The 18,999-nt window shown below is 48.5% G+C and overlaps 2 protein-coding genes across 2 annotated transcripts in view; both read left to right on the forward strand.

Annotated features, from left to right (window-relative positions):
- LOC146197821 (phospholipid-transporting ATPase ABCA3-like) overlaps positions 1-12,238 on the forward strand; it is a 32,768-nt gene extending 20,530 nt beyond the window's left edge. Inside the window, exons 13-22 of the mRNA XM_084593054.1 lie at positions 518-767; positions 1,733-1,809; positions 2,805-3,169; positions 4,325-4,609; positions 5,108-5,384; positions 7,441-7,566; positions 7,879-8,112; positions 8,259-8,446; positions 11,303-11,620; positions 12,047-12,238. Coding sequence (XP_084449180.1) covers positions 518-767; positions 1,733-1,809; positions 2,805-3,169; positions 4,325-4,609; positions 5,108-5,384; positions 7,441-7,566; positions 7,879-8,112; positions 8,259-8,446; positions 11,303-11,620; positions 12,047-12,238 — 2,312 coding nt within the window. The remainder of the gene's footprint in view (positions 1-517; positions 768-1,732; positions 1,810-2,804; positions 3,170-4,324; positions 4,610-5,107; positions 5,385-7,440; positions 7,567-7,878; positions 8,113-8,258; positions 8,447-11,302; positions 11,621-12,046) is intronic.
- Positions 12,239-13,929: 1,691 nt separating this feature from the next.
- Positions 13,930-18,960, forward strand: LOC146197822 (uncharacterized). The gene is made up of 4 exons (XM_084593055.1): positions 13,930-14,478; positions 14,538-14,645; positions 14,730-14,801; positions 15,493-18,960. The coding sequence occupies exons 1-4, from the start codon at positions 14,175-14,177 to the stop codon at positions 16,605-16,607; spliced, it is 1,599 nt and encodes a 532-aa protein (XP_084449181.1). The 5' UTR covers positions 13,930-14,174; the 3' UTR covers positions 16,608-18,960.
- The last annotated feature ends 39 nt before the right edge of the window (positions 18,961-18,999 follow it).

Genomic DNA, 18,999 nt, shown 5'->3' on the forward strand with positions numbered 1-18,999 from the left:
GGCGAAATGGCGAAGCTGTGGCCAATGTAGCTCTCGCTACGAAAAAATCGCAGACAAACACAGGGAAAATGAAGGGCTTCGTATGACATGAGAAGGAAGCCAACAGCAATCTACACAAAGGAAAGAATGGGGAATTTGTGTGTGTGTTGGGGGGGTGATCAATGTGAAAAAGAAATTATTACTGAAGGCAATTCACTGGAAAATAGGAGATTAGAATAAAACCACATGCTACCATAGGATTCGTATTCACGACCTTCGAATTTCGCGTCCGGTGCTCTACCACCGAGCTACGGCTACGGCTGTTCGCCAACGCCACCCTCCTCCATATCTGGGGGTTCCTTTCTACTCTCGTGTCAATTATCTCCTATATTAATTTCACTCCACTTTGATCAACACCGACTAAAAATCACTTATTCTTTCCTTTGTTAGTGGCTGTCGGCTCCCTTCCTATGATAGCCCTTAAGAAAGCACACGTAATAGTCTGTACCTGGGTCAATCGGAATGCGGTATGGTGCAGGCGCCGGTTACCACATGGTGATCGTGAAGCAGCCAAAATGCGACACGCGCGCCATCCTGGACGTGGTGATGGCATTCGCCCCGTCGGCTGAGCTGGAGAGCAACGTGGGCGCCGAAATGGCGCTGCGCATTGGGCGCACAGACCAGCCGGCCTTCAAGCACCTCTTCAGCCATTTGGAAGAGAAAAAGGACAAGCTGGGCATCGCCAGCTTCGGTGTCTCAGTCACCACACTCGAGGAAGTGTTCCTTCGGTAAGGCTCGATATTTTTGTAAGGGATGTTGTGCCGCGGCCTCTCTCGATAGGAATGAAGAGATGCGATGAATCTTTCATCCTGAATGAACCTCGGCCACTTTTGATGAAGACTAGGGATGGAGCAAGCAGGGAGAGTGAGATGTGCAGGAAAGACAAATTAGAGCACCGTTTCTTGTGTCCCTACGTGGGTAGCACCAGAGATGGGAAACCTCAGGAGGTCGATATCAATCTCTCGTAGTGACCTTAACCTCATGATGTGGGGTGAGGTTGAGGTGAGGTAGGCCACAGGTTGTTGCCACAGGTGAACATTTTTGAGGGAGTTCGGAGAATCGGATCTTTACCTCATTTGTGAGTTTTGAGGTTGAGTGAGGTAATCTTTCAGGGAAACCGACTTTTGAGCACCACTCCTTCCTAACGAAGATCATTCCAAAGAGCAAGAACCACACACGCCGCGTTCCATGCTGCCAGGGTCTAAATGTTCGAATCATCCGAATCCTCAGGATTCAGATGATGTCCCAGGGCACAGGCATGTTCAGCAAACCTGGTCAAACCTGATCTCGGAAACCACTCAGACGTAGCTCTCGCCCGTGTTGCTTACTAGCGTACTAAGATATGGTGCTAGTTGCTTTCTGTTGTAAGCAGCATTAGGTAGTTTTCCTGTGCGCTTCATATACCGACTTCGTGTTGCCGCTCGCTGATATCACAGCCGCATAATAGCGTCATTGCTCCGCACGACTATTTATTGAATATACTCGCACAAGTGACGAATATTCGAAACACTACTCAATTCGAATTATATTCGCTTTTCAGTTTAACTACTTGAATTCGATACGTGAGCGAAGCTGCACTATTTTGTGATTGATTCGATTGTAAAAACTAACTATTCACGAACCTCTATAAGGAAACGTTCTTGCCACGCAAACCATACAGGGTTCAATTCTAAGATGTCTTTTCTCCCCACAGAGTTGGCGACTATGCGGCCACAGCAATGTCCAAACTGCGACTGCCGGAGTCTGACCAGCTGCAGGACACCGAGGCCGGTGAGCACCGCTCGATGCGAGACTATGGCTCTGAACGCGTGCAAAGAGTGTGCTGCTGCTGCTCGCTACGAGACTCGCGCTCAGCGGACGGAGCTCTGCGAGTCTGACACTTAAGAAAAAATTAATTACGATAAAGTTTATAATTTATGACTATAATAAAACTCTATGTGAATGCTGTAAAAGGCTTTCTGCCGAGACCAGGACAAAGCATGGTGGATGCACCATATATTTCTCGCTCTCGTTCGTATACGGTATGTCTCGCTAACTCATTAAGCGGCATAAATACCGTTGTTTTTCAATCAATTGAGAAATCAGTGCAATAAAATTGTAACAGTTGCAAGTCGCTCACCTGTATTTGGGTCTTTGTCCAGATCTTTTCTCGGACTCGCTTGCTTTTGTGGGGTGGGATTATAAAATATGCAAATCTTCCCAATGCTGGTGTGGCAGCTGTTTTGCAATGACGGACAGGATCGGGCAGACAGGAGGGTTGAAAGGGCGTTATAGCACAACTTGCGATGTTCTATACCCGCAAGAGAGTAAATAGGCAGTTCAGTTCAGTTCAGTCGTTCAGTCGTGTCCGACTCTTCGTGACCCTATGGACCATATCACGCCACGCTTTCCGGTCTCTCACTATCTTCCTAACATCACATAACTTCATCTGTAGTGCCTCGAGGATGCCATCTAACCATCGCGTTCGCTGCCTACCCCTTCTCCGGCGACCCTCAACCTTTCCCAACATCAAATCTTTCTCCAGCGACTCCTCTCTTCTCATCAGATGACCAAAGTAGGCCACCGCTAATAACAGCTGACGCTTGCCGAATTGTTGACAAAAACGACGCTCTTGATATAGCATTGAGTACGCCCTCGATTACAGAAGTGTAGTTAGATGGAAGCTGCTGGTGGAATCCGCTGTATTCATGGGAGGGGGGTAATTTCGACCACTTTGACCTAGTTTTTAATTTCACCCGTGTCATCGAAACGCGATTCCTCCGCAGCCTCCCTGATGGGCATGCTGAGCTTCGCCGACCCACTACGCCACACCAGTCCACCAGTGGAGGGCGGCCGCCGTCCGCGGCGCAATCGCGGCTTGCAGCTCCTGCTCCAGCAGACGTGGGCACTTCTGGTGCTTCAGGCACTGCACAGCGTGCGCAACTGGGCCTTCACGCTGTCCCAGCTGCTGGTGCCGGTGTTCGTGGTCGCCTTCACGCTTACCTGGATTGACAGCCTGCCCAAGGTGCACAAGCCGGCGCCCCGCGAACTCGACATCAACCTTGTGTACGCCAGCGATGTGCCGTACGCCTTCCACGGTGGCGCATCGGCGTCGCTCGCAAAGTGCTTCACCAAGCAGTTCGCAAGCAAGGTATACGACGGCAACCCGTGGCGGCATAGCTGACCCGTACTATAGGCTTCGCGAACTGAGCTCAGAAAATGTTTAACGGCGCGTTTTGTGGCTGGCGAGTATAAAGTTTCTGATTTTGTGTTGTTAAATCTTCTTCCTTTATCCCGTTCATATATGTTACATTAATGACGTAATGTGTAAATTTTTATTCCAGTTGACTAAAATTAAAATAGAATATTCTATACTTCAAACGCATTAAACGGAAATGCTAGGTGGAACAGATGAGGACGAAATCTTGGCAACAAAAATTTCAAGCAGACATATATGCAAAGAACCACAAGAAAAAATAACTTTCTCAAGAGGCGCAGTAGAAAAGGGTCATGAAATGTATTTCTATTTCGTCCAACTTGGCCTGTGGTGAGAGTGAATGTCACTCATGCATTCTGCAGTGTTGCCCGAGTCGTAAAGCAAGCATCTTGAAAGTTTGACTCGAATGACGCGGTAGCAGTCCGGAGCAGCTCGGTTACATGTTGCACCTTTTTTTTTTTTTTTACTTTGCCTATTCCATTGTTGAGAATAGTGTTCACTCGCAATGCCGCAATATGTATATGCATACGTAGCGCCAGCTCGCAATGGCTGTTCAATAGTCGCTAGCCACATTTGGACGCGCGAGGAGCCACAGCCTAGCCACTGCTGAAATCGTTTAGATGTGTCCTGATAATGCACGAAAGACAGGAAGACGCTTGCGCGTATAACCATCTAAAATACCATATCTCGTCCATTACAGGAGGACAGCGTGAAATCCGGGATGCTTTGGGGGGTTTGAAAGCAGGCACGTTGTCTTCACATTTCAGAAACATACTGGTTCAGGAAAACGAAAGAGCATGCATGTTTAGCCAGAGAAGTACATCGCAGTGGTGATTTCGACAGACTTCAGGAATCTTCGTCCCTCAACCCATATCCTTTAATTTGTTCTTTGTCTATAAGCACGTATAGATCTCAGTGATGAGCAGGGAATCTATTTAAGCAACCCTAAGCTCGCTGCAGGCACCCTTGAGGCAGACGGTGCGAGGCCTCCCAATACCGTCCCAGAGATGACCTTAATTCTTATGGTGGCATGTGGCGTCCCCAGTGGCAAACCACATGACCTTGGTATTGCTACACACCACCTCGTAGGTGAACCCGATCCCAGTGGAAGCGGGAAGTGTGGAGAGCTATCTGGTAAACGCTTCCGTACTGGAGGGCAACAGCTTCCTCACGAGCACCCTGATCGCGGCCTCCTTCGAGGACCGGCAGGATGGTGGCCGCTTGGCGCGGCTTCTTTTCAACAACCAGGTGTACCACACCCCGGCGCTGGCTCTGGCCGCATTACAGCGGGCTCTGCTGCACGAGATCTTCCGCAACAGGTCGCTCAAGCTCACCGTGGTCAACCACCCGTTCCCCAGGGTGGTCGAGGAGAAGGTGCGGGAGTCTGTGATCGCGTAGCCGCACACGACCTGCCTCTGCAATAGAGTTTACAGTTAGACAAGAAATCAGAAGCCATAGTAAAAAAAAAAATGTACGGCATAGGCATAATGCCACTAAGAAACATGTGCATTTTATAGGCCTCAATTAAGGCGGCCGCTAGACATCCCAATGCGCCTCCAGGACTTTTTATACATTTTGAGTTCTATCCATTCTTCTCTATTGTCAGCAACTGAACTGATACACCTCGCGTTTGGCTTCAGTAACTCACTGTGCCCGCGCCTTCTCTGTTTGCAATAAACTCATTCCATCAACGCCATGTACACAATTCAATAAGCACGGCCACCTGCAGCTCGCTGACTCGAATCGAAAATGGCCACAGTCCGTTTCCCAATGTCCTCCATGCTTCTGAACCGTGAACACGCGAAGTGAGGAGGGCTATGAGGATCTCAGGCGTGCATGACCAGCGCGATCATCGCGCTGCTCCGTTTGCAGGCCAACAAGCTAATCACGATGCACCGCGAGAGCTTCCAAATCGGTCAACAGGCCATTTTCGGCACCTCGTTCATGATCGCCAGCTTCTCGGTGTTCCTGGTGCTGGACCACGTGAGCAACTCGCGCCACCTGCAGCGCGTCTCGGGCCTCAACATGGCCGCCTACTGGCTTGCCTACGCCGTCTGGTCGACGCTGCTCTACTGCGTCTCCTGCCTGCTCGTCATGTCCACCTTCCGCCTCTTCAACACGCAGGGTTTCACCGCCATAGGAGAGCAGGGTGCGTGCGAGTGATGGCTAGTCTGATTATGGACAGGTTCCTCAGGTCTACTTAAACCATATACCTCATCTCTTTCGATATTGTTTTTCTTGTTCCTTGCCTATTTGCACTAAAACAGCTGCACTAAGACCATGCATGTCACAACCTTGCAATTCAGTTGACAACAAAACGTAAGGAGGGCGAAAAAAAATTATGGGGCACATTTAAGCTGCGCCTTTAAGGGCATGGCGCTATAACTTATATATGCTACCAGCACACATATAAAGCCCCGCTTCAACCAAGCCGTACGAACGTGCCTGCGTGGTCTAGGGATAACGTGAATGGGTCGTACCAGATTCTCATAATACTACCTGTATGAACGGATAGGCTCCAGTTGGCAGCTCCCGCCAAAAATGTCCGGCAACCCTACGTCCAGTTTGTCTCGGCCATGTCGGCTGCCATCTACCGCCTGCCAGCGTCACGCTCGGTTTTTCGCTGACAATGCCACTGCCGGGGGAAGGCCGCCTACGCCGACACCGAAATTCAGGCGAACGGTGCCTTTAAAACCATCGCGTTAAAGAAATCGTTAACGCACATGCTTTAAAGGGGAGCTTGAAACATTTTTTTAGACTTCAACCATGCATAAGCTTCAGGGCGTGCTAAAACGAGTTAAGCTTACCTACTGGCCATCCGATGCCATCGAACAATTCGCAGCCCTTGCTTTTGATGACGCTAGGTGTCCCAGCTAACATTATCCAAGGGATAAAAATTATCTATTTGAGGTAGACCAGGGAAACCATGCAGTTGCATACAGCTGCCGACCGTCTTGCGCACCACCTGCTATATTTTTCTTTTTCTTTTTTTTTTTGAATGGCTAAATAATGAATTTAGAATTTGCAGATTTGGTGAGCACCGTCAGAAACTGCCATTCCATTATTCGCGATAAGAGAAACCTCTCATGTGTTTTTAGAGCTCGAAAGAACGCCTGCAAAACACGCACAAAAATCACATGACTAGCATTTGCGCGCACCGGTTATCCTGCTCCTGGTCTGAGTGAACGAAATCATTTTGCGGCCGTGGCTGCATGGCCCCGTTGCAACGGCAGGCGGATGCTTCTGCCATGGTGTCTTCCGCGCCAGGAAGCCGGTGCACGTGAGGGCTCAAATTCTAGCAAGCTCGCCACAACAATCGCCAGCAATCAGCCTACCGCTGCAACGGGACCATCCACTCAATGTCGCAGCCGAGTTTGTTCGCTCAAACCACGATTGAGAGCAGCAAAATCGTGGCGCACATGCACGTGGTCTTTCGAGCTGAGAAAAAATGTGCACGTGAGACTTTCTTTGCCGTAAATATTTGAATAGCGGTTTCTGAAAGATTGCTCCAACTTTTGAAATCACATTTATTGCCTTAAGTCAATAGGTGTTTAGCAAACTAGAAAAATTATCCTTTAATATAAAGTTAAGGTTGTTTGACCTAACGCTTATCTGCTGCTGCAGCCACATTTGCTGTATTATACCCCTGTGCCAAGAAAAGCTTATTAGGATACGACTCATTAGTGCTGTAATGTTGTGAAAAGGACCATTGTTTCTCCCAGTTTGGAATCTGCACTTCAAAACTAGCGTGCTTATAAAATGTAGGCTAGCCTCAAGAATCAAGTTTCCTTGATTCTTGAGACTTTTTCCAGAAAACCGCGCTCCGTTTTAATTTTGGTGAATCTAGTTAACGTTGTATGCGTTTGAAGTATACCTCATCTGTAGATAAAGTCATCATCACCCCACTCCCCCTTGCTTCCGTCGCTGCAGAGAAGCCTAAATACCGAAATAGCTCAAGTCAGCATATCTTCATTTTAAAGAATAGCACAAAACGACTTGGGACGTCTTAAAATAAGCTTTCATACATTCAACCCCTATATAATTTCGTTCAATTGTCAAACTTCATAAAACGCATGATTTAAAACGTTCTGCTGAAATGAACTCCCGAACCCCCTCTGTACAGGCGTTCAGACCACCGCTGGTGTTTTCTGTCCGACGTTATCATCCTGTTAATTCAAACGACGTGTCTTTTTTTCTCCTTCCAGCGGTCATGTTCCTGCTATTCTTCTACTTCGGCTTATCGCGGCTGCCTGCGATCGCTGCCTTGTCGTTCTGCTTCCGCACCCACACGGCCGCCTACGTCCGAATCGGCACCGTCTTCTTTGCAGCAGGTATGCGCACGTGGAGTACTGTATAAGTGCAGAGTGCGAAGGGTATATGTCTAGACCGTCTCTGCCAAGAGTAACCAGGCCGCAAGGTTTGCTTTCTGTATGGACGTTTACGGCACCTCTCAACTTCTAAATCACTTGTATGAAAAGTTTATATCTGTTAAGCCTTCTTTGCCTTTTCGGGTAGAGTTAAGGACATTGTTATATATATGGCTGAGGAGCAAGTACTAGAGCCTGGCTACTTTGGTGGAGACTATAGATACTTATGGTTAGCGAAGCGAAGAAGCACCGGCAATTGTCTCCCCTCTCTCCAAGGCGTGTGCGGCCTGGTGTGCGTTGCTATGCTCGAGTGGCAGGGCGCTGCGAAGCTGGCCGACATGGTGAAGACCGTGGACGCGGTGTTCACCTTCGCCATGCCCGTGTACGCCCTGGGCCGCTCCTTCTGCCGCCTGTATCGCAACGCGCACTTCAACATCGTGTGCAACGACTTCTACACGCAGAGCGTCCTCTGCGAGATCGCGCCCAACAGGGCACGCTACTGCTGCAAAGGTGAGTCGGTCTTTGGCGACGGCCGAGCGCGAACGGGAGCTAGAATCCTGCCCTTTCGGATCTGTCACCGAAATGTTAATCCGCATAAATGAGAAGTTGAAGTTATACGTTTCGTACGAGCAGCGGCATTGTGTGCGGCTATGCAGACTACTGCCACACCAACGAGTGCATCGACTGGCAGCCAGACCTGCTGGCCTGGGGCTCTCCGGGCATTGCGCGCGCCCTGGTCTCGTTCACGCTGCATTCGGCGCTGGGCCTGGCCGCGCTTTGGGCCTGCGAGACGCACGCCCGCTTCTTCACCGAGAGGCTCGCCGTCAGCGGCGCCAGCGGCACGGTGCGGCAGCGGCGAAACTCGCAACCGCAACCGCGCGAAGAGGTCAGTTGTCTGCACACTGTGTGTGTTTGGTTTTGTTTCGTTTTGGGGTTTAACGTCCCAAAACGACTCGGGCTATGAGAGACGCCGTAGTGGAGGACTCCGGAAATTTCGACTACCTGGAGTTCTTTAACGTGAACTGACATTGCACAGCCCACGGGCGCCCAGCTTTTCGCCTCCATCGAAAAGCGGCCGCCGAGGCCGGGATTCGATCCCGCGTCCTTGGGCACAATAGTCGAGCGCCCTACCACTGCGCCACCCCGGCGTGCGTGCGTGCGTGCGTGCGTGCGTGCGTGTGTGTGTGTGTGTGTGTGTGTGTGTGTGTGTGTGTGTGTGTGTGTGTGTGTGTGTGTGTGTGTGTGTGTGTGTGTGTGTGTGTGTGTGTGTGTGTGTGTGTGTGTGTGTGTGTGTGTGTGTGTGTGTGTTGTGTGTGTGTGTGTGTGTGTGTCGGGGTCCGGCCTAAATGTCGGAATAAAGTAATCGTTTTTTTACGTGCGCATTTAGTTCCTATTTTATTGATATATATTATAGCAAACCGCAGAACCCCGCCGGGGTGGCGCAGTGGTTAGGGCGCTCGACTACTGCGCCCAAGGACGCGGGATCGAATCCCAGCCTCGGCGGCCGCTTTTCGCTGGAAGCGAAAAGCTAGGCGCCCGTGTGCTGTGCGATGTCAGTTCACATTAAAGAACCCCAGGTGGCCGAATTTTCCAGAGTCCTCCACTATGGCGTTTCTCATAACCTGAGTCGCTTTGGGACGTTAAACCCACAAACAAACCAAACCAAACCAAATTGCAGATTTCTAGACATATTTTCAAAAACGATACGTAATATTGTAGGTGCAGATCGAGTTTGCGGCTACTTGCGCACATGATATGCGTTAGTGGCACGTCTCAGTTTAAAGCCGATTTATTAATTGCTGTAATTAACTCCTTAGCACCGCTTTCATGTTCTTTTGCAACTCTAAAGGCCGTTAACGTCGAAAGCGAGTTCAGTTTTTGTTTTTAAATCTGAACAATTCCCACCTGACAACATATGGTCCACGTTTCCATTAAAACACCTAGTAGGCCGCACCACAGCGTATCGTCCACAGGTTTTAAAAGACAAATATATCGAATAATTTAAAAAAATTTGGTAGAATAACTTTTCGTAATAGTTACCCCTGTTTTCCTCTAGTCTGGCATGCAGTGAAAACTATCACTTCGCCACCACTTGCAAATTTCGATAATTCGAAATCGAAAGGGACAGCAAATTTGTTGGAATTACAAGCTCGAAATCAACGAAGCCAGACCTTATCTATATTTTCACATTGAAATATGACAATACTACAAGACGAATTTCTAGTGTTATACAGGGGTTAGATACAAATTGAAAACAGTGTTCGGTTATGCGATGTAAAGTACACGTACACGTAATATCGACACGTAATATGACATGTTTTGTTGACGAGACTTCGCGCATGATGGAAACTCAAATTATGCAAGTTTCAATCAAATTACCACTGCGGTTCCACTCAATATTTCTTCTTCTTAGTCAAAACTGCCTCTCTCCTAGTTAATTTAGGTTCTGGTTTCTCCCGTTTCGTCTACGAAGCTTACGATGTTCTTCAGTTCCGATCCTCAGGATCCGATGCGTCGCGGTCTCGGGGTCAGTACTTCGTACCATACATTATTCAGATACGACAGCTATTAACAAATGACCCTAGGCTAATGCGTACTCCAAGAGATTTCAGATTGGAAAGAATTCTTATGCAATCGCAGTGCGGTGATACGCTCTGCATTTGGTTTGGTTTTGGTTTTTAGGGTTTAACGTCCCAAAGCGACTCAGGCTATGAGAGACGCTGTAGTGAAGGACTCCGGAAATTTCGACCACCTGGGGTTCTTTAACGTGCACTGACATCGCACAGCACACGGGCGCCGTGCTTTTCGCCTCCATCGAAAAGCGGCCGCCGAGGCCGGGATTCGATCCCGCATCCTTGGGAACAGTAGTCGAGCGCCGTAACCACTGCGCCACCCCGGCGGGGCAATACGCTCTGCATTTGTCTTTGAAATTCACGATCTCTATGACTTGACAATTTCTGGAATGTTATCGAAGAACACGCCTGCCTACGTTAGATATTAGAAAGTGAGCATTTTCTCATGCCATTCAGCACATGGAAGAATTTCAATACATGCGAGTCCCAGAGAGATTATATATATTTTGTTACAAACTAAGGCTATATGGCTGCTTTCACCACGGACTTCAAAGAGCTGTCAAGAGACATTCTGATGTGTAATTCAAGCAATTTATAATATTACGAGTATTTAAAGCTGCTTTTCTACCACGACTCCTGGTGAAAATAGATTCGTAAATTATTTCCTAATGAGTGACGCGCATTTTCAGAATCACCACGGAGGGAATGTTACCTATTCCAGTTCCGATCTTCTTCTCCTCTTTGCTCGCTTCATAGTAGATTGTGTTAACGCCACCTATCCTTCTAATTTATGCACTGCGACATTAGTGATTGTACCACACGAAAAAAGGCCAACGCAACCTCGACTCTGCTATGCTTCGTGGCGTGTTTTCGCACGAGACGCTAACAGAATAACAATTGGGAGTACACTCAAACTCCGACTTAACAGGGACCGTGAAATGCATAAAATGAATTCGAGTAAAGTGAACGAGTGATCCCTAATTTCCTTAATTTGTATCTCTCGCATATACAGTCGTAATGTGCCACATTATACATTCGCGCATTAATGAAGCCGCACGAACATGCCTGCGTCGTGTAGCGTCAGGTGAGATGCGTACGTGTGCGTTGATGGCCGCAGCACATGGTAGTTCAGCGCTCGCCCCCACCAACAGTTGTTGCCGGAGGACGACGACGTGGTGGAGGAGCGTGGCCGCGTGCTCTCCTCGAGCGTGCCGGAGCTGGCACGGCAAGACCTGCTGGTGCTTCGGCGGCTGTCGCGCATCTATGGCTCTTTCTTCGCCGTGCACGAGCTCTCGTTCGGCGTGCATAAGGGCGAGTGCTTCGGCCTGCTGGGCATCAACGGGGCCGGCAAGACGACCACCTTCAATATGCTCACCGGAACCATCACAGCCACCGCCGGCGACGGCTTCGTCGACGGCTACTCGGTCACCCACCAGACGCCCAAGGTAATGCATCGCCCGAAATATATATGGTATGGTTTCTGTCGTGCTAGGCGAGATCTTAGTGGGTGAATAAAAATGTATGCTGGAGCTCTCTGATTGGTTCTTTGAAATAACTATCTAATTAGTTTTGTCACCGTCAGCTAAAATTTTCGTCCTCGTGTTCGCATTTATACTTTACTTCTTGTTTGAGACACAGCCGCATCATTAAGCTGTCTGACTGGCTGGGCTACGTAATGGGATTGTGAGCACGAGATTTATCAATACACTTGTTACGAAACAGTGGGTGGCCCTCGGGAGCATCATGTGGGTGCGTGTGGCGTACACAACCGAGGAGGATGCGTGAAAGCCCTTGAAAGACCGTGTTAACTTTTCTCGTGAACTAAAAGAGCCTAACCTTTGGATAAATGGGAGCTGTGCACCTTGACGCAGGTTCGCCGGCGCATCGGCTACTGCCCGCAGCAGGACGCTCTTCCGGACTACCTGACGGGTCGCGAGGTGCTGACGCTGTACGCGCGCATCCGGGGCGTACCCGAGCACCGCATCAATGACGTGTGCCGTGCCCTGTCGCAGCTCTTCTACTTCGCGCCCCATCTGGACAGCACGCTGGACACATACAGGTAAGCAACCAAGATGTGCTCGCCTGACAAGCGCGTAATTGATTGCTACGGTCCGTGCAGTGGCGGCACCAAGCGCAAGGTGAGCACGGCCGTGGCGTTCATGGGCAGCCCGCTGCTGGTGATTCTGGACGAGCCGTCTACGGGCATGGACCCCGTGGCTAAGCGCTGCGTCTGGCGCACCCTGCAGGAGCTTATCGTCCACGGCTGCAGCATCATACTCACCTCACACAGGTTGGGCTTCGCACAGGTACAACTCTTGTCATAAGGTGTCGCCACTCCCCGACACGTGCCGCCTAAAAAAATTTCTGCTTCCACGGGGACCCAGCTGTACCTGCGCTATGGCAGGTGTGCCCTCCTCGAAGCCAGCTGCGAATGAACAGGAGGCTCCCCGCAGAATCGGTTTACTATAACCTGAAAATGGTCGCGCGACGCTAAACACTGCATTTTTGAAATGTTGTCTCACAGGTAGATTGAATACCCACGTCAGCCGGACTGGATGAGGCTCTGCCGTCTCTTGTGCCGCCGCTGCGCCCTCATATCCATGTCATGTGCATGTCCACTGTTGTTGTTGTTGTTATGAACTTTATTTTTCCACCGATGTAGGAGCATCCCTACTCCCCGCCCCCGGCACGCAGGCCTGGAGGCCGGGGCCTCCGCGACTAAAGACAGGCGAAGCGACAGTGTTTCTTCGCGGCTTCAGCCGCCAGGCGAATAGCTTGCTGCTGGTTGGCGGGGGCTCGCTCCGCAGTAGCAGTTCCCAGGCTTCTCTACTATTTATGTTTTCCTTGGCGCCAGGGGAATCAAGGCATTGCCAGATTATGTGATCCAGAGTACCCCTTCCTCCGCAGGTTTCGCATTTATCGTCCGCCTTTTCCTCCACTTGCGTGTGGAAAAGCCAGACGGGACTTGGGAAATTCCTTGCAGGCGCCACCAAGCGACGACCTCCTTGTTAGCGTTTGGTCCGGTGGTGGCAGGGCCTTCTGCTAAGTCTGTAGTGTTCTAAAATTTCCTTATAAGTTTGCAGCCTCTCGTCCATCCCATCGCAATCAGGCGGCTCTACGGCTGCCCGGAAGTAGAGAGCTCGAGCTAGCTCGTGCGCCGCCTCGTTGCCGGGGACGGACTCGTGCGCGGGGGTCCAAATAATTCGAATCTTTCTTTCAAGTTTTCCTTTCTCTACAATTTTGTCTGCCTCCTTCGAGACCCTCCCTTTTCCAAAGTTCCAGACAGCTGTTTTGCTGTCACTAATAACTATGCTGGCTTCCGTTCCAACGCAAGCGAGCGCTATTGCAACTTCTTCAGCCGTGTCTACATTTCGGCTTCTAACCGACGCGGCGGCGGCGGGCACGCCGCGGCCGTTGACGACCGCAGCTACCGCCGCCTCCGACTTCCCGCTAACCGCGTCCACGTAGGCGACCTCCCCCGGGCCCCGGCTTCATTTTCCCCGCTTTCTTTGCGAGAGTCTCGGCCCTCTTTTGTCTCCTCTCCTTGTACGTAGGGTGCATGTTTTTAGGTAGGGGGGGGGGGGGGGGGGGCACTATTATATATTCGCGACACTTTCGTGGAATGTCTACTTTGTGGCTTGTTCCTCTATCTGACTGCAGTCCCACCCAGCCGAGGATGGTTCTGCCCGTGGTGGTTCTGCTCAATCTTTCTAGTTGCGCCATGCGCACAGCCTCCGCTAGTATTGCACCATTTCGGAAATCGCAGCGCCGCGAAAAAACCTAGCGGGCGCGCGACGCATTATGGGAAAAGTGAGCGAACGCCGACCGACCGCCCGTCTTTCCTGCCTCCTGCGTTCGCATAGCTGCGGTGTGTGTGTGTACGTGCTTCGATTGCTTTAAGATTTCGTGTATTTTTTGGTGGTGGGCGGTTGCAGGTGCGTTATATAAAGTGTTACGTGCCTGTGGGTTACTTAGTGGCCGCTGCCACTACTGCGCGCGATGTCGTCGAAGTGCCGAGGCGGTGGTCAGACTTGTTGTGTGCCTGGCTGCGACAACAACACGCTGAAAGACAAGAACGTTTCATTTCACGCGTTCCCTGCAAATGAAAAAGAAAAAAAGGAGTGGGTGAGAAGAATCAACCGCCAGGGAAGTGCTGGTCGCTTCTCTTTGTGGCAACCTTCTAAGCACCACCGGATCTGCGGAGCTCACTTCAACGCAAGTGGACGCCGTGGCTATATGGACCGGTTGCCGACAATTTTCCCTCATAAAGTCATCAGTCAACTATCTCCTTCCTTTAATACCGGTAAATATATATATTCAGGCGGTTATCGCATATTATCATTACTGCCAAATCTCTTCCAGTCGCGAAACGCAAGAAGACGAGCTCCCAAACTGCCTCTGCCAGCCCTGTGCTCGTCCTGAACGAGTTGGAGATCGGCTACGTAGTTGACGTGCCCCAATGCGATCAACGTAAGAGACGCTTTAACTGTGCCATCTTTTTTCTGAGGCTTCGATTTTGTGTGTTCGCATTTTCATCAAAGCGTTTGTACGCAGAGAGCGACGTAGTTTCCCAGGAGCCCACCCAGCTGACCTTCGGTGCACCGGCTTCGTCTCGCACGGAAACAGGTTAGTGATGGTTCAAAATTCTCACTTTCTCCATTCCACTATGAAAACTTATTTTTCGCATTTAACGGACCCCTATCGCGCCCACTCATTGTGAGGTCCACGGGTGCTGTGGCGACCGGTATATTAATAAATGGACCAAACTTTTTTCCCGCGAAGCCAGTTTTTCGCAAGCTTTTGCAGCTAGCCATGGGAAGTCTACATGTTATGAGTTGCATAACCTCATGTATTCTGTGACATGTCATCAGTGATTTGTACCGTGCATGTGTTATTACTTCAGCGAGTTTTCTGATAAACGCGGTACCTCTTCCACCAGTGCACGCATTGTGAAACTTACCCATTTCATTTCTTTCACCGCGACATTATTCCCTTCACCACAGCTTGTAAAAATGACACAAAAGTCAGGCTATCCAAATGCATATACAGTGTAGATTTGGCTGATGTGCTGGGTGCATGAAACCTATGGTTCCATGCTGGTTGGTAAGCTGCTTGCACAGGTGGATCAGTGGAGTGAAAGAGAGTTGGGCTCTATGGCTTTGTCATCCTAGTTCTTTGTTGTCTGTATATCAGTGTAAGCTGAGAGCAAGGGTTCAGAACACACATTGTGGGCTGAAGTGACTATTTCAAGCCCTGAAATCTGTATTAAAGCACGGCCTAACTGTTCGCAAATCAATAAACAGTTTTTATTTTCTAGGTGCCGAGCATTCATACTCCATGGGGCCTCCAGACACAGCATCTGCTGCCGCACTAAGGAAAGTCAACCACCTTCTCGAAGTATGTGGAAAACTGGAGCATGAAAATAACTTGCTTCGAAAAGAGAAATCTGTGCTCCAGAAAACGGTTGAGGATCTGGAGGCTCAGTTGCACCATGTGAAAGTTGAGGCGCTTAAAGAGAAGCTAAAAACAAAAAACCTTGTCTCAAAAGTTCACGGTTTTGTTTCAGATCAAAAGCGACTAGTGTTTTATACAGGGTTTAACTCCTTTGAAAAATTTGATGCGTTTCTGGAACATGTTGAAGGCATGTACCAGACACTGAAAACAGGTGCTGGCAGGCCACCAGCACTGAAAATGAAAGAACAGGTCATTGCAGTGCTTTGCAGGCTCCGGGTTGGGTTACTGGAGCAGGATTTGGCATATCGCCTGAAAGTGTCTGTGTCAACCGTGAGTGCAATGTTCACATTTTGGGTAAATTTTTTGTTTGAAATGTTAATCCAGATACCAATGTGGCCATCCCGTAACACAGTGGACATGTTCATGCCAGACAATTTTAAAGAATTGTACCCATCGACACGCATTGTACTGGACTGCACAGAAATTTTTATCGAGAACCCGTCTGATTACAGTACGCAAAGCGACACTTTCAGCTCGTACAAAGGACACAACACTGCAAAAGGACTCATTGGCATCACTCCAAACGGCTTCGTTTCTTTCGTGTCAAATCTTGCACCTGGGAGACTTTCCGATCGAGAAATCACGAGACACAGTGGCCTCTATGAGTTGCTCGAGGAAGGGGACAGCGTAATGGCGGATAGAGGATTCCTCATTGAAGATGACCTCCGTCAGCTTGGAGTCGAATTAAACATGCCACCTATGTTGAATGGCCGCTCGCAGTTGTCACTGGCAGATGAGATAGCAACACAGCAGATAGCGAGTTTGCGAATTCATGTTGAGCGTGTCATCAGGGAAGTTAAAAACTTCAGAATACTCCGTGCTGTCTTTCCTAATGTTATGGCAGAGAAGCTGAACAAGATATGGAAAATTTGTTGTTATCTCAATAATTTCATGCATGAGCCCATTCTAAACCGATGAGCGATGGTAGTGTTCTTAATGTTTTGTATGTTATGCATGATCTACTGTAATGCAGGGGTGCTCAAACTCTTTAGCCTTCTCATTTGAAGACCAAATCATTTCGCTAAAATGCAGTCGGCTTCTAACATGTTTCATTTGTGTTCTGGCCAGCTTTGGTCACGGAGCCTGTCTTGAAAATATTTGTTTTATGGGGGATTAACGTCCGAAAGCGACTCAGGCTATGAGAGACGCCGTAGTGAAGGGCTCAGGAAATTTCGATCACCTGAGGTTCTTTAACGTGCACTGACATCGCACTGTACACTGGCCTCTAAAATTTTGCCTCCATCGAAATTCGACCGCTGCGGCTGAGGCTTGAAAAGGTGCTGGCCGACATATGTAAAAGGGGTATGCAAGCTGCGCAGCACATGAACAAGTACTTAAATTCTGTTATGACTGACTGTATAGTGAGATAGCTGTAAGCAGCTACAGCATTAGTCCCAAAATAACTGGCTAAAGTGGATGAAGACATGCATGAACATAGGTGCTTGGGGATTCTAGGAACTGTTCCAAGAACCCCTAGAGTTCCCCAAAATGCAGTTTGAGAATCCCTGCTGCAGTGCAAGGCATCGAACTTGCACTGAATTACACTATTTCATGTACAGCAGACTAGAGGAGCCTTTCTTTCTCTGCTGAAGTAAATCTGAAGTCAATGTACAGGCTATATAGAGCTGCAACGCCTTATTTCTCTGTCGGTGTTGTGCAAATGATTTGAGCATAGATTGTGGCAGTACTATATCCAAGTCATGACTGGAAACGAAATCACCAGTCTCATTGCTGATCTACACAGACAAGATGGAAAGTTGGTGTTTGCAGCCATTGTCTTTTCTACGACAGATTGTCTTTCCTAACTTTTTGGAATGAAATCTGTAAAGTGAATTTCACTTTGTCATTTTTACATGTGTTAGTGATGTACTCATTTTAAAAAAAAGTGATATGTATTGTATATATGTGTACTGTATATGTAAAAAATTTGTACATGTATGCGAGTATTTCATGGCACTGAAATTTGAAAGCTTTATTACCAACTCTCATGTAATGTCTTGCATGGAATCCTTCAGAAAGAACTTATATCAGCTACAATACCCGAGATGCGACAGATTTGAGCTTGTCGTCAAAGAAGTGCGAGCTCAGTGCTACTCGAAACTTGTGCATTAACCCCTCAAAGCAGAGATTAAGTATGCTGAATCTGCACCTTGGGCACTGTCTATGACGGCACATTGATTTACTGTAAAGCATAAGCCTTCATTGGTTCACTTCACATATGTTACAAGTCGTACCGAGTGCAAGAGTATCTACAATACGGACAACACACTTGTCACTTTGCAAAGATTTTGCTTGCAACTTTCATTGCGGTTTCCTTACAGAGACCAATGTGAAGTATGTAGCTGCCCATGTGCTTGTGACTGTAGCTGTGTTCCTAGTGACTGGAAGGTGGGCAAGGTGGTTCCCCTGCACAAGTCTGGGGACAAACATTCTCCTAATAACTACCGACCCATTTCACTTACTAGCATCCCATGTAAGATCATGGAACATGTCATCTGCTATCATCTCGCCAATTTTCTTGAATCAAATTCGTTCTTCAGTCATTCCCACCACGGGTTTCGTAAAACATTCTCATGCGAGACTCAGCTTCTATGCTTGTCACAAGACCTTCATTTCATTCTTGACCGGGGTTCCATAGCAGGCTGTATATTCCTCGATTTCTCCAAAGCTTTCGATAAAGTTTCTCACCAATTACTACTTTTCAAATTAAGTAACCTCAAACTCGACCCTAGCATCGTTTCGTGGCTTGAGTCTTTCCTCACTAACCGTTCTCAATACGTGACAGCAAATAAATGGAACTCTCGTTCCTCTCCAGTGGGCGCAGGCATTCCCCAGGGCTCCGTACCAGGGCCCCTACTTTTTCTAATTTATATTAATGATTTGCCTAACACCATTGCTTCTTCTGTGTGTCTCTTTGCTGACGATTGTGTAATTTACCGTGAAATTAACAGTGACTCTGACATTTCTGTTCTTCAGTCTGATATTAACCAAGTTTCAGAGTGGTGTAAATTATGGCACATGAAGCTTAACATTAACAAGTGCAAACATATGCGTATTTCTCGTCGTAACAATGAAGTAGCTAATTACAACCTCAATAATACTCCTCTTGAAACTGTGTCTTCGTATAGATACCTTGGTGTGCACATAACTTCTAATCTTTCTTGGAATCTGCATGTGGAATCTATTACTAACAATGCTAACCGCATGTTGGGGTACCTGCGCCGAAACTTTAACCTTTCTTTTAGTTCAATAAAACTGCTTCTTTATAAAACCCTTGTTCGTCCCCTGGCCTTGCATCTCTAGAATCTGA

This window comes from Amblyomma maculatum, chromosome 2 (assembly GCF_055883805.1).
Source record: "Amblyomma maculatum isolate TAMU_Amacu chromosome 2, ASM5588380v1, whole genome shotgun sequence".
Classification (NCBI taxonomy): Eukaryota; Metazoa; Arthropoda; class Arachnida; order Ixodida; family Ixodidae; genus Amblyomma; species Amblyomma maculatum.

What these genes read in the sequence shown, in the direction of transcription:
- LOC146197822 (XM_084593055.1), top strand. Translation starts at nt 14,175, where the DNA reads ATGTCGTCGAAGTGCCGAGGCGGTGGTCAGACTTGTTGTGTGCCTGGC. An exon ending in ATCTCCTTCCTTTAATACCG is followed by an intron (nt 14,479 to 14,537) that starts GTAAATATATAT and finishes AATCTCTTCCAG; the next exon opens with TCGCGAAACGCAAGAAGACG. An exon ending in TTCGTCTCGCACGGAAACAG is followed by an intron (nt 14,802 to 15,492) that starts GTTAGTGATGGT and finishes TTTATTTTCTAG; the next exon opens with GTGCCGAGCATTCATACTCC.